The 14,341-nt window shown below is 34.3% G+C and overlaps 2 protein-coding genes across 3 annotated transcripts; one reads left to right on the plus strand and one right to left on the minus strand.

Moving 5' to 3' along the window:
• Positions 1 to 2,484: 2,484 nt before the first annotated feature.
• Positions 2,485 to 6,514, plus strand: LOC143453143 (uncharacterized). 2 transcript variants are annotated; one of them, XM_076954306.1, is made up of 4 exons: positions 2,485 to 2,729; positions 3,632 to 3,767; positions 4,023 to 4,240; positions 5,089 to 6,514. In XM_076954306.1, the coding sequence occupies exons 1-4, from the start codon at positions 2,562 to 2,564 to the stop codon at positions 5,335 to 5,337; spliced, it is 771 nt and encodes a 256-aa protein (XP_076810421.1). In that variant the 5' UTR covers positions 2,485 to 2,561; the 3' UTR covers positions 5,338 to 6,514. The 2 variants fall into 2 exon arrangements, with proteins under 2 accessions (XP_076810421.1, XP_076810422.1); XM_076954307.1 differs by having other exon boundaries at positions 4,023 to 4,188; positions 5,089 to 5,230.
• Positions 6,515 to 8,376: 1,862 nt separating this feature from the next.
• LOC143451964 (cytochrome P450 3A5-like) lies at positions 8,377 to 13,714 on the minus strand. The gene is made up of 15 exons (XM_076952752.1): positions 13,589 to 13,714; positions 13,300 to 13,411; positions 13,121 to 13,170; positions 12,635 to 12,731; positions 12,354 to 12,433; positions 12,093 to 12,221; positions 11,868 to 11,934; positions 11,671 to 11,764; positions 11,174 to 11,298; positions 10,871 to 10,943; positions 10,461 to 10,621; positions 10,215 to 10,303; positions 9,988 to 10,125; positions 9,593 to 9,749; positions 8,377 to 9,326 (listed from the first exon to the last, which is right to left on the minus strand). The coding sequence occupies exons 1-15, from the start codon at positions 13,666 to 13,668 to the stop codon at positions 9,249 to 9,251; spliced, it is 1,530 nt and encodes a 509-aa protein (XP_076808867.1). The 5' UTR covers positions 13,669 to 13,714; the 3' UTR covers positions 8,377 to 9,248.
• Between the last annotated feature and the right edge of the window lie 627 nt (positions 13,715 to 14,341).

Raw genomic sequence — 14,341 nt, forward strand, 5'->3', positions numbered from 1 at the left:
TTGTGATAGCTAGCCAAATAGTTTGATCGGTTTTAAACAATGGATCTTGGTTGGTAGAAGTACTTTTGCAGTTTGAATTGTTCATAAGCCGGCATTAAACCGATTTTCGATTTCGATCCGAAAAATTTTTCATTTTCAAACTGATTTGCTCCGGCCATGTTTTTCAACCGCTCAGTGTGTGTGTATTTATTTTTTTTAGTTCATATGTTACTGTAACACTTCGCTTTATTGTCTTGTGTAGGACATCTGAGGCGTGTAAATTCACAATATCTCATTTGTGACAGGTGTAATTCAATAAGTTTATTGCACCACAGAGCTCTACTATCGTGCCCTCTCCTTGGCCACGAAAACGGGATTTCAATTCTTTTTGTATGGATTTTCTTTTCACCATCCAGCTACACTAATCTTAGCCAACTTATTGTTTGTTGTTGTTACCATGGTATTGAAGCGTATTTCTACTATCAGCTTTTGATTACCACGTTGGATCAGTCTCCAAGTTTAACTAAAGCACGTATTTTTTTCGTTTGTTTTATAGTTATTTGCTTGTTGGATTTAGTGACAGTGCTAACCACGTGTTAACATCGTTCTTGCACGTTTTAAACCCTTGGGCTTTGCTACTTTTCCCGTCGTTGTCTGCTACCTGAATTGTGATTTTTATCTACGTTGTAACAGTTAGCATTTTATTTTTCGTTTTCCCACTGACGTTAACGAAAAATAAACAATAGAATACGAAATAGCGCCCATCGTCTACGCCACAGTTTCCTGGTAGAATTGTTAATTGTTTTTTTATCGTGCTGTATTGTTTAGCATTTTGTTTTTCGTTCCCCACAGGCAATGACGAAAAATAAACAAAACAATACAATACTAACCTGCCTCTCTAAATCACTAATCAGCAACTACGAGACGTCACCAATTGCATGATCTTACTCAAAAACAGCAGGCTGCCATTGGTGACGTAACAAGAAAATTTTAACATGTGTTCAGTTAAAACTGCTATTGTACTGCATGTGGCTCATAAAACTAACGTGATATTGGCGAGCACAAACGGTTATCTTTAGTATCGTAGATCGTACCTTCGTATGGTTGTAGGCTTGTAGCATTGGTCAATGTAGTTTTATCCAAGGCGCGCCTAATGTCCATTCCTGAACCATCACCATGATATTTCAAGAAGGTATATGGCAGAGTTAGAGTATAAAGGTAGGGTATGATCTAATTTTGGGTCTAGTGCAGAAGTGCACAACCATGCAGAAGACGTCACAATTTGAGTGGCTGGGGTCTAGTATACAAATGCATCCTGTAGTTGTGCACTTCTGCACTAGACGCCTACTTTTTATCCTCGGACTGAGGAAAAGTCCACCAAACTGACGATAAATTGGGCTTATCGCTTGTGCCCAGGTTAGTGAGCTAATCCAGATGGTCAGACTGCCGAGTATGAACGTTTTCAGCAAGATCTTGGGAGCAACAAACAATCAAAAATGACAAGTGCGGTACGCAAAAAATACTCAGATGCAATGGAAGTGCACTCTTAGGAGTGCAATTACACAGTACAATGTACAAAGTTTAACTTATTCAATCTTTAAATCAATTGAAAATGGAGTCCACAGAAGTTCTGTCCAAGTCAAGAATAAGTCATTAAGTGCAAAATAACGCACTAAATTAGCAAACTTTTACCCCAAATTTTTTCCTACATGTATTCTTTTGGCTAATAGCTAACAAAATCTTTGTCACTAAGAACTTTTAACCGCTAGTGTCTATTAGCTAAATTAACTAAATTCTCCCTACTCGGTAGTCGAGTGGTCTGATCATTGGCGTCACAATAAATGCGGCTCATCATCTATGTTTGATACCCAGTGGCGCTATATCATTGTTATGCCCTTGAGCAAGGGATTGATGACACTTGCTTTTGTTCAGTGGCCATGGTGGACAGTTCTAAATTCGGACAATACTATATAAAAACTCTTACCCATTTTACATTGCATGGTTGCTCTAGAAATTAACCTTAGGTCCAGCAGCGTTTTGCGAGCTTGGTCTGAATATCTTGCGCTGGTCAATCTGCAAAACGTTTTCCTCTATGCCACAAAAAAACACTTAAAACGCCTTGAAATGAATAGTATTCGCAAATTCATTCGAACAGCAGCTGACAATTTATGGCGGAGGATTTTAAAATGCCGCATACAACAATTTTGTAACGACAGTAACGCCAATTATTTTATGTTTTGCAAAGATCCGCTAAATTTTTGGTAATGAAGCTGGTGTATATTGTTTCGTTCCTGTATTCATTTCAGTGTTACATTTTGCTACCTATTACATGTATTCTAATAGGTGAAAGCCAAAAGGTTGTTGCATGCAATTATGTAACAAGACCTATGGCCCCAAAAAATTTGGTTCATGGTCCAGTGGGCCCTTTATTCGCTGGTGGTTTTCATGATAGTACCGCAAAAATACACAAGAAAAAACAATAACGCACTTATAATTTTCAGGCTTTCACACTAGAGTAGCTATAGTTTAGTCACTAGTAGGCATGGAGAAAATTACAAATTAACCTCTGAAATCTGTACACTATGATTCGTCATCGGACTGTTACTAAGGATACGAGTGATGTGAAAGACGTCACTATTACACCTGCAGAGAAACAACATCTATCAGAAATTCAATCTCTGATACAAGACAGCATGAGGGAAACATTTGCTTTCAATGTTAAATATTCTGTTAAAACTGCCCATTTTCAGGTATTTTAAATTATTCTATATAATTGATTTCAAATATAAATCATTTCTACATATCTATTGCCATAGGCGCCTACTTTTGATGATATATGCGGGGGACAAAATGTTAACATTATCAAGTTAGAGACTAGGTTTAAAGTAAATTCTTTTACAAATATAAGTGAATAGCAAGAATTTCAAGGTTTTAAACTGTCAATCTGCACACCACAACACGCTCTTAAATTAAGCATAGCAAGTAGATTTAGGTCTAAACTGTATTCAATTGGTCATATAAGCCTGGAACATGCTTGCATTGTCTGCTTTATGATGTTTTAAATGATCAGTTGTGACGTCATAACAGGCATTGATCGTCCCCATTGTTTTGCTAGTACAGTAGTTTTGAAACTGTTTATTAATCGTTTTGGGTAATGCACTTAGTCACATCCATTAAATGTTTTAAACCTTAAAGTTGCGTTTATCTGATAATCTTAACCTCCAGCATTCATCTGTAAACGAATATTCCAGACAAAATCAAAAATGCTATGATGTATATCACATGGAATTATAAGGTTAACAGAATTACCCCTCCATTAAATTTCTAAAATTTTGGTATCACATCAGGTGATTTACTACTATATGCCTTATTGCTGAATTTTTTAAAACTGAGTGCCTGAGTTAGGCTAATCCAAGTTAATCTTTTATTCCAAGACTACGAAATAGTCTGAATCTTCTTGCATATGAGATGGGGATAGCGCTGAACACTTTAGTTGTATTAATCGCAACTACTGGGAACTTTCCTGATTTGTTTATTATAAAATTTATTAAATATAAACATGTAAAAGTTTGGTGTACATGTTGTTAAGTCTAGTGTGTGTGCCATACTTTCCATTATTGCGGAACTGTAACTTTTCAATTTACACATTCAGATTCTGGCTGCAATACTTTCGTATATTCTGGTGACATTGGTTTTCAATTTGCTCAAAATTAGTTTACGTTGGCATATTGTCGTACCTTTGACAATTGGATTCTTTTTCGTCTTTTCTTCATTATGGTGTTTTATTGGTATGTAACCTATGAATGGCAGATGTCTAAATTGAATAATTTGATATATATGATACCGGTGTATATGTCGTATATTGTCTATGTATTTAAATGGTTTAAACTTTAAACCATTTAAACTTAAGTATTATCTGCATTATAGGCTATATAAATATGTATTTGTTTTTAAATGATGTAGAATGCTGAACTTGACAGCAGTTGTGACATAAAGTTACCGCTTCACCATTTGATTCGCTTTTATTGCTTCTTGCTTTAAAGGTGACTTATTTCCGGTTTCTTCAAGTGCAAAGTATATGGAAAACTTGAATTCATGGGAAAATTTCAGCAAAGAGTATAACAACAACCCAGCTCATTTTTGGGTCGCTGTCACCAGTGAAAATGAAGTTGTAGGAACCATTGCTGTAACCATTCCTGTGGACGACAGGTTTGACAGCCCAGATGTTATGAAAATGTGCAGCAATCCTCTTCAGCTACATGTATGATTTTTTGTGACTTAGAAGTAAGGGTGCAGTCATTATAGTGATCAGTTTATGCGGTTTCTATATTTGTCGCTGAATGAATTTATCAGTTGTTTTGTTTACAACATATGTCTTAGCTTGTGAAAGCCATATACACAGTGAAATATATGCTGCATTAATATTAGGTCCGTTTAGGCAACATGTAAAACCATTCTCATAGATACCGTAATGCAGCAATTCACCCCTGACTGGAATGACATAATATAATTGTAGCGTAAATACCTGTTTGTAATAAGCAAACAATTAATTATAGACCCATGTTTTAGGGTTTTAATTAACTGAAAATAGGACATAAATCTAAAAGCAAATTAAAGGTTAACAGTTATCACAGTACGCATACATTTGACATCACTCAATTCATATGCATCTGCTGATGAGCTATTGGCCACGTAACTGTTTGGTAGTTAACTCAAGACGATGGAGTTCTACACAAACATCTTACTTATAGATGTGATATAATAGAGATATAAAATTCTCAATATAACACTGTTAAAGTTGATTTAATTTTAAAAATTAGAGTTCATTCGTTTTCGAAGAATAATAAGAGGTTGAAATAGCATGTTGGTGTTGGTCTGTAAGATGACTGCACCCATACGCCTAATTTTTTGTGCTTTAACTCTTCATGACTGCTTAAGCTGTAAATATTGTTTTATAGACTATATTATTATCAAAATAGCAGTGTTTTCGAAATGCTTATGGACACCATTCCAAAGAAAACCATCTTTAACATTGCATTTATTTAGCGAAAATATTTAAGCAACTTGAAACTATTGCCATGCGGTCAACAACCACTGTTTATTTTACAGCACATGACAGTGAAAAGAAATTTTCGGGGACAAGAAATAGGCTATACTTTGCTGCAGCATGTAATGAAGTTTGCTAAAGAACAAAGTTTTAAAGAAAACTCGGTTGATGGCTTGGTACTCGCAACAGGTTATCCAGTGGCTGTCAAGTTCTATGAAAAAAATGGTTTTAAACATGCAGAAAAATGTTCTTGTTATTATATCGGAGGTTTACTGAAAGTAACTGTTTTCACAATGGCCTATACCTTTTGATTTAATTTTATTTTATACTTGCCATGTAACGAAATGACTCGAACACCACTAACTAGTCCTAGTACAGCTACACAATGAACAATGGTATAGCTACACTTTTTTCAAGTGCAGTTATAGCATCTTATTTACTATGTGTGCAAACAGTACATCATCACTGCCACATCTTAAATGACTGCCGTAAACACTTTAAACGGAAGTTGTCAAAACTGTAGGATCTTAACTTGCCATAATATTATTGTTATAGCGACTTTTTAAGAACCAAATTTATCTCTATGGTATCACATATTTTTCTACATTTTATGCAATATGTACCCAAACACTCATGCAACTACATTACTTACACAATTGTATGTGCTGGTAATTTAAACAAAAGAGTCAGTAACTTTATGCAGAATGCATAGCATTGTGTTTGCACCCCTGAGTATTGCGCCTTATGCGTTCTTTCCATTAATTGTTTTGCTTGAAGGTTGTCACTATTTCACCTAAAAAAAATTGTATGCTCGAAGCTATTTTTCAGTTTATTGTTAACCCAACTTACAAGCTATAACGGATTTATTAACCTAAGTCCAACCTAATTTTTTCTTCTCATACAAATCTTACTTTATTTAAACCCAAAATATCTTAAATCAACTTTTTCGATATCCATTCGCCCAACCAAACCACCTATCTTTACCAATAGGATCTACTTTCGTCTTACGGTGAAATAGTTACTTCATTGCTTTTAATTTATGTGCATCTACACATTTTATACAATGAGCTTTTAGTCCTCATCAATTCACCAATTTCGTTTCAATTTTTTATCATTTAGTACGTGTTGTTTCTTTTAAGGTGCTAGGCCTGCTGCTAACCTCGCTATATCAATCAATCATAATGAAACAAGAAGTATGTAAGCTCAGTATTAGGAAATTCACTGCTACAGTGGCAGTAATGAAGGCGGTAGTTCCAGCAATAGAATTTCAGGTCTTTTTACAAACATTTTTCAATATTAAGAATCTAATACAGTACAAAGTTTTGTAATATTATTATCACAAACTGGGGAATTTCCCAAAGTATTCAAGGCTTAAACAGCAAGTTGTTTTTATCCGAAAAAATTTTTTGTCTCATGTTGAGTGATGTGTTGCCGATCTCTAAAAGAATAACCCAATACTTTCATTTATCATAAACTGATGTGCGTATACATGTTTGGGTTGGTAAAATTCATCCTACAAATATAGGCTAAAACTGGTAGCAATTAGGAAAGCTTGCTATTCATCAAAAAGTCATTGTAATCATTTGTACAGTACGGTATCTACTGTACAATGCGATGCTCTGGCTATATTTTGATGTTATATGCTTTTTCAATTTTATTATTATGGTAAAATTTGAAGTTTGGCATCCCGCATTACAGTACGAGCATTGCTAGTAGTAGGCCTACAACAAATTTCATAGGCTACTAATTCTTGAAATCAAAAAATATAATTGCCTGCAACTAGCAGTTGACGACCATGTAAGTTCACTTTATTTAGCATCTACATCAGTTCGCCGCCAGCTAACGATTAACGGAAAGTCGCAAGCCGGTTAGCGGCAAAAGAAATTTAGCTACATTTTCAATCCTCATACAAGTGAGACTGTTCATTTGGAGAATTTCCCAAAACCATTTAGTTTGCAATTATTTTTTAGTAAAATTTACTTCTGTTTTGCGATGTCGCGAAGTAGATCAGATTTTTGTGTTATAAGCAGGGCTTCCATCGATCTGGAACCCAAAATAAGGACGACTGGAAAAAATACGATTTTTCTACACTACAAATTTTTCTTCACTACAGTCTGTAGTCTACAGAACTAGCCTTCCTATCTAACCTAGATAGCCTGAAGTGCTAACAATGCTTCATGCCTATCCTATGCCTTGCTTCTTTATGTTCCAAATAAGATTGTGTTGCTTTTATGTTGTCACAAAGCTTTGGCGGCAAAGACTAGGACAGGATGAAAATGGTTTGCATTTAGAATTACTGCTTTGTTGAAAATAAGGGCGCAAGCCAAAAATAAGGACATTTCTTAGAAATAAGGACAATAATATTTTCTACGATGTAGACTTTCAAAATAAGGACAAATCTTAGAAATAAGGACGGTATGGAAGCCCTAGTTATAAGCCTACCATTTTATTGTAGGGTGTACATCCACGTACGAAAACGATTACTCTTTTTTGTCCTCTCGAACAAATGAATAATTCCCATGATTTTATTATATTATTTATCGGATTTTTTTCTGAAGCGGCCAAGTAATGTAAACCAAACCCTTTTACTTTTTGAGCTTTATACATCGAATAAACTTGCTTAGTTCGTACCTCGTTCATTCCTACTTCAAGTAAAAGAAAATAACTCATAAAAGTCACATTTGTATCTCTGAAAAAAATTCTGTAAGTTATTAGCCTATGTGTCGAAAAAGCAGACCGAGATCAATGACGAATAGTAAATAGCTAAAAATATGGTGTTTACCATTGTTACGGCACAATGAAATCAAATGGTTACATGCAATTAACAACCCAAGAAAAAGAAGAAACGAGGCTCGAGAGCGAAAACGGCTTAAAACATACCATTCTAGCTACAGTTGTGCTAAAATAATGAAATATTAGCATGGCCACCGACCACCAAATCCAAGGTTGTAGCCAAGTAATTGGAAACGGTTAAGATGAATGCAAGTTTATTCTTAGGCAGTGTGTGGTAAGCCTCGGTAGCCAAGCGGTCATTCATGGTGAACAGTTTTAAATTCCGATACAAGAAAAACAAAAAATGTGTGGCAATCGGAACTTGCGCAAAGGCTAACTCGGTAGTCAGGGCTCGATCGATGAGAAATCATCGCCGGATTTGAAGTATGCAAAAACCTTTCCTCGGTGCTAGGATAAAGTTAATTATTATCATACCATGTCAAGGGGACTGTTTTAGTAGTATAGGCCTACTTACATTCTTAATGTATATTTTTTTTCAAATTAAAGCCTATATTTTATAAAATATCCTGTAGCATACAGCAATTTCAATCATTCACAATTATATACAACACAGCTGATAAACAAAACATGTTGAAAATTTATTGCGTTGTGTTTAATTTTTTATTCACCAATCATATTCATGATTTCTATATATCATATCATTACAGCAATAACAACATAAAAAGTAGTCTTTCAATCTTTGAGACACAATAATCTAAGGCAAAGCAATAACAACATTTGTTTCTGATCAGTGAAGAGAATAAACAGTTCCAAATTCGGACAAAGCTACATAAAAATTCAAAACCAAATAAAAAATACAACAACGAGGAAATGCACACAAACGCATTACAGACAACTGAGATTAATTCATGCAAAAATTTTGTTAGTCCTTGGATAACTATTTCAATACCGACACCAAATTTTCTATATACTTGTTCAAGTTAGCTTTTTACAAAACTAACCATACTGATGTAATATTAATTCCTATTTCGTAATGTGGTGATATTTGTTGAAATGTACACACTTTCTTGCTAATATTTTTGGTTTTACTCCAGATTTGTCCAACTTGCATTTTCTTATCCTTTTTTAGGTATCACCATTTTAAATTGTAATAATTTATTTTTATTCTATACATGTGCCTATTTCTATAGTAGACTATAGAAATGTTTACTGAATCCAACAAGTAAATTGTGCACATCGTATACAAAACACTTACACAACTAGAACACTACAAAGATCTACAATGTTTCAAAGATATTAAACCAACATCTATAAGTGCAGATTAATCTACGTAAAATAAAGTAATAAGAGGTGGGGCAAAATAGGCCGTAGAGTGCATGACAGGAAACGAGGCGATATGACTTTGAGAGAACCTTGCTCACGGCATTTGAGAACAAGAAAGTCCGCTTCGTGAAGCACCAATCCATAATGTAAATTTATTGATTGCCTTCTAACGGCGGAAAACTCTGAGATAGATAGTTTCCTTAGGTTGCATGCTTGCTCGGTACGTCATCTCTAAAGGTGGTGGCTGCAAAGTGAACATGATCAAATGAATTATTAATATTGAGCGTTGGGCCAAATATTGAACGTTAAAATATTTCATTCCCACAAAAGTAGACCTATAGGTGTTATCCCGTAGATTCATTATTATTTATCGATTAAGAATGTAAAAACCGATTCGGTATTGGTTTTCGTTATAGACGAAATTATTTTGATACATAGTATTCGACACAAAGTAATAAGAGAGAAAAACATTTAGACTGCTAAACTTGGACACGAAGAAAACTGCGTTACCGGTGTGTCGTCACAGACGTCAAGTTCGAACTCCTTAAGGATCTTACAGATCGCCATCTTTATCTCCATCATTGCAAATCTCATCCCGATGCAGTTTCGTGGTCCTCCTCCAAATGGCTGGAAAACCATGGGATCAATCTTACTCATATCTTCCATTCTGACCATGCAAATGATAGGTCATAGTAAGCTATAGCTTTTGTTTTGTAGGCTGCTTAATGCTTGGTATTATTGGGTATTTCCGACGTTCATGACAATAACACAAACAAAAGTAAAAAAAAGCTTTAACTAGGGCATTTTATGATATTAAAAATAACTGCAATTAAATAAGAAGCTAACTGTTAGTTCATGAGACTGAATGTTTAATTACTCATATTTAGTTATGTTTCGAAATATACCTTTGTGGGTTAAACTGGTAAGGATCTGTCCAATACTCTTCATCATGACTAAGCCCATATACTGGAATCTCCACATGTACTCCTTTCGGTATCTTGACTCCATTAATTATGGTATCGTTTTCACAGAATCGAATGTTCCTATTAAGGCAAAAATTACCAGGTCACACCGGTTATTACAGTACTACATGGCTTACCACATCGTCATTGCTTATGTGAAACTAGATTACCGTCCAACGGTGCTATAGAGACGCAGAGATTCATTTATGCACATAGTCAAGTACTTCATTTTGCCAAAAGCGTCGTAAGTAAATCCACCCTGTGAATTGATTGAATATTTTTGATGTAGTCCAAAACCAACAGGACAGAAAAAAGTTGAAGAATTAGGGTTAAGGTTTAAACAGGAAAATATTACACCACAACAGACAAGTCTATAAGCTAATTTTGTATTCGTGAATAAAAAGAAGCATGCTCACATATTTCATTATGGCTGTTTGGACTTCGCGGTACACTCTAGCTTGAGCATCCTTGTGCGTGGCTAAATTATAAGCCAGAAATGTCAAAGCATTTGCAGTAGTCTCATATCCTCCTGTAATCATCATCACAGAATTTGCTATAATCTCCTCGTTTGTCATGCCTATAAAAAAGAAATCAGCTTCCTAGAGAGCAGCAGATTTACTGTCAAAAGGATGTGGGATAAAAGTAGCACATACTGTAATCTAGGAGAACCTGGGGCAACTGACCTAGATGACTGTGAGGTCTTTTCGCTACCCCACACCAATCAATTATGTTCAATTATATTATGATACATTTTAGTTTACTTTAAATGGTGAAAATAAATTTTATTTCTCCCTTTCTCTGCTGGATGTATCGACATGTTGTGTACCTTTTCGTGTGTGTTGCATTGTCGTCGAATCTTTTATTTCGTTGCTTAGCATCATCTGCATGACATCATTTACCTGTCACAAACATGATTGTGAAGTTATTGAATAGAAGTAGCTAAAAATAAGAATGTTTGGTTGAATCTGTAATAAATAGAGTATAAATAACGAGACAGACTACTGTCTTTAGTAGCAAGAACTGTTTTATCAGAAATTTTACTTCAAATAAAACATTGTTTGTCGTTTGAATGCATAGAAGCTCTAAAACTTTGAGCATTATTGTAAAATGAAGACTAAGTATAACTAACTTGTTGTTTGTCTTTCGTGGTAGTTTTAATTTTGTCTGCAAGACGAGAAAAATAGTCGATTGTTCCGCTTGCATACAAAGAATAGTTGAATTTTTCTGCTATGTACTGTATGTTGGGAAATAGCACTGCATATAGAGTAAAATTGTATGCATTTTAATACAAAAATTGCGCAGAACCGATAGAAACTATTGTTATACAAAACAGTTATTTATACTGACTTTTATCTGGTATAATTTCAGACGCGCTGGTTATGCTAATATTGCTGACACAAATTCACATAAAATCAAAATGAACTAGATTATTTCGTTTACTAAAAACAGTTTTAGTGGCAATTTTAATATGATATGTTGTCATAATATTTTCTTCGGACTGAGGGGAGTTTTTGCACTGCTTAAAGTCCTCGATGATTTTTTATCGCTGGAACCCAGATTACCAAGCTATTGCCTCTTTGCATTGACACACACATTTTTACTAAATTAAACAATGTGCTAACTTACTGAAAAGACGAAACATCCGGCTCTTTAGAAGAGAAACGTTGAACATTTTCTTCACCATCTTTACTTGTTTGTTTTCATAACTATTTGGGCCATCCTGAATATGAAACAGTTACGGTTACTTTTGTTCCTTAACATTCTGCTTTATATAGGTATTTAAAAAGGTAAAGCATTATTTTAACCCTTCGTGTAACATCTACCTGGCATTGGATGTCAACGCCAAATGCAGCAAGGCTAATTACTTCAATTGAATACCTTCCAAATAACCTATTTTTGTTAAAAAACAAAAAGGCATATTTTCACTAAACCGTGCTTGCCTTTTGCCATATCAACGTGTTTACCATCTGTAAAATTTTTAAAACGATGAGCAGCTACAAACATACTATGCTTGGTGAAAAAATATCACAACGGAAATATTCACTTACTCTTTTGCTTCAAACCTTCCTAGTTTTATTGTGTTATTCAAGTTTGCAGCCAAGCGATCAGAACTGGTTTCAATGAATTGAATAGTTTTTTTCAAACTACTAGTAGAGAAAAACGGGCTGATTGTATGCCTGCAACACAAACCAATGACATGTTTTGAAATTTGTGAGAGCCTTGTGTCTGGATAATTTTCCTGAATAGTTGTTTTTCAGGTTATGTTGTAAGAGGTTGTAAAAGTTATGATCTCATTTGTTAGCACATACCGGATTCTCTTCCAGTGTTCCCCGCATACTGCAGTCAGAGAAAGATTCATGACTCTGCCATTTATTCTGTTGAAAGTTCGCTGAAAGTATTAAATATTATCATATATAAAAATTCTGATCACATCACTGCAGCTTACAACATAAATTTTATAAACTTTGCCTATATATTGCACAATCAGTTTATATTTATGATCTTATATAAGGTACAGTTACTTATTAAAAGTGTTAATTTCTTGCTTGATATATGCAGTATTTCATTTTTATGTTTAATTTATGCTAACCTGCCGATCTCTGAAATTGGAGAACTGTTTGACGTAGATTTGGCGCAAAATGTTTGGGTCGTGTATAACAATGCGTGGCTGCAAGCCCACGTAAAATCTGACAAAAACACAAAGTGATGCAAATAACAGGAAATAATCGTCTAAGAGTCGTTCGTCTGTCTGCATCAAATTAGCTTGTCTAAACATGCTTTAACTGCTAGAAATTTACAAGTTGATTTTTGTTCCAATAATAACGTTTGAGTGAATTAAAGTTTACTACTCTAATTCGATTGCTGTGACATTTTTAAAGTGTATTATCTTATTACGGTTTTTCTTGGAAAATTTAATATTTCTTTAAAGACGTTTCAAAGAAAGTCTATGGAGAAATATTTATGTCATGAACGCTTATATCACTCACTTTGCACAAACTCAAAGTTTAAAGTTTGTGATTTAATGATTTTGTTTTTACACATCACATTTAAAACCCATTACTTACATACAGCTTACCCATAAATCAGGCCAAATCGTTTTTTTCTTTCTAAATCTTGAATAAAAAACTGTAAAGACAAAATCAATGAAATATCAATTTTAACTGCAAACATGAACATAAACCCAAATAATTAAAAAGCATTTAGAAATAATAAAGCACAAATGCGTGTAATATTTACGATGTTGGACTTGCTTACATTTTCGCTTTTGCTATAGAATGTCCTAAAATGTCCGATGTTTAACAACGACGGTGGATCATGCGGGATATTTAGTCTTTCCAAGACCTGCCACTTTCTTTTGATGTAGAAACTGTTAAAAATAAATCATTCCTTTGTTTGCATTATTTCATTGCTCCACTAAACATTTCAGAAACGGCCTTACGTATAGCTTCTATATACACTATGTATGTTATATATGCATTTTACTACTAGTGCAATACGTTATAACAAACACAGAAGCAAATTTTCTTTCTTTCACATCACTTACCTTAAAACTAAGAAAAGAAAACAGACGATCAATAACCCTGGCCATAAATTGTAGAAAAAGCTGTTGCTGTCAAGAAACATATTTCACAAATGTTTTAACGGCTTTCTTAGCAGGAAACAACAGTCTGTAATTACACATTAATACATAAAGCACGATAAATCCCGTAGTAAGTAAAGCGGAATTTTGTGCGTAAAACGAATTTAGTGTTTGGTGTAATATAACTTGCTTAATACGTTATTTAACGTATTTAACAACTTTAAAGTCGTAAACGGCGTTTTTTTCAATAAGTACTTAATATACAATGCTTTTTATAATGCATGATATGCAGTAATATAAGTTTATTACATAGTATACGTTGGTGTCAAAGCAACCAAAGACTATAAATTAAAAATGAAGGCAAGGTAAAGTAAAATCAATGCGGTTGAGGTACAAATATAGTCAAACTTTCACGGAGTTACAGTATATACGGGAGTTTGTGACCGAGTCACGTTTTAAATAATGTGTACAGTAAGGTCGAAAAGCGGTCGTGCTATTTATAACTGAATAAATATTTTGTATAAACGTGTAAACTCAGTAGGCCTATATTTTTCTTGCTGCGTACTCACTAGGCAGCAAATATAACGTTTAGCCACGAATTATAATATAGCAGCTACTGAGTGGCGTAACAAAACAAATGCGTATTTTGTTTGTTACGTTTAGCACAAGACACAGTACATCACAGATGATTAATGCCAGCCAGCCTTATTGCGTAGA

This window comes from Clavelina lepadiformis, chromosome 4 (genome assembly GCF_947623445.1).
Source record: "Clavelina lepadiformis chromosome 4, kaClaLepa1.1, whole genome shotgun sequence".
Taxonomy (NCBI): Eukaryota; Metazoa; Chordata; class Ascidiacea; order Aplousobranchia; family Clavelinidae; genus Clavelina; species Clavelina lepadiformis.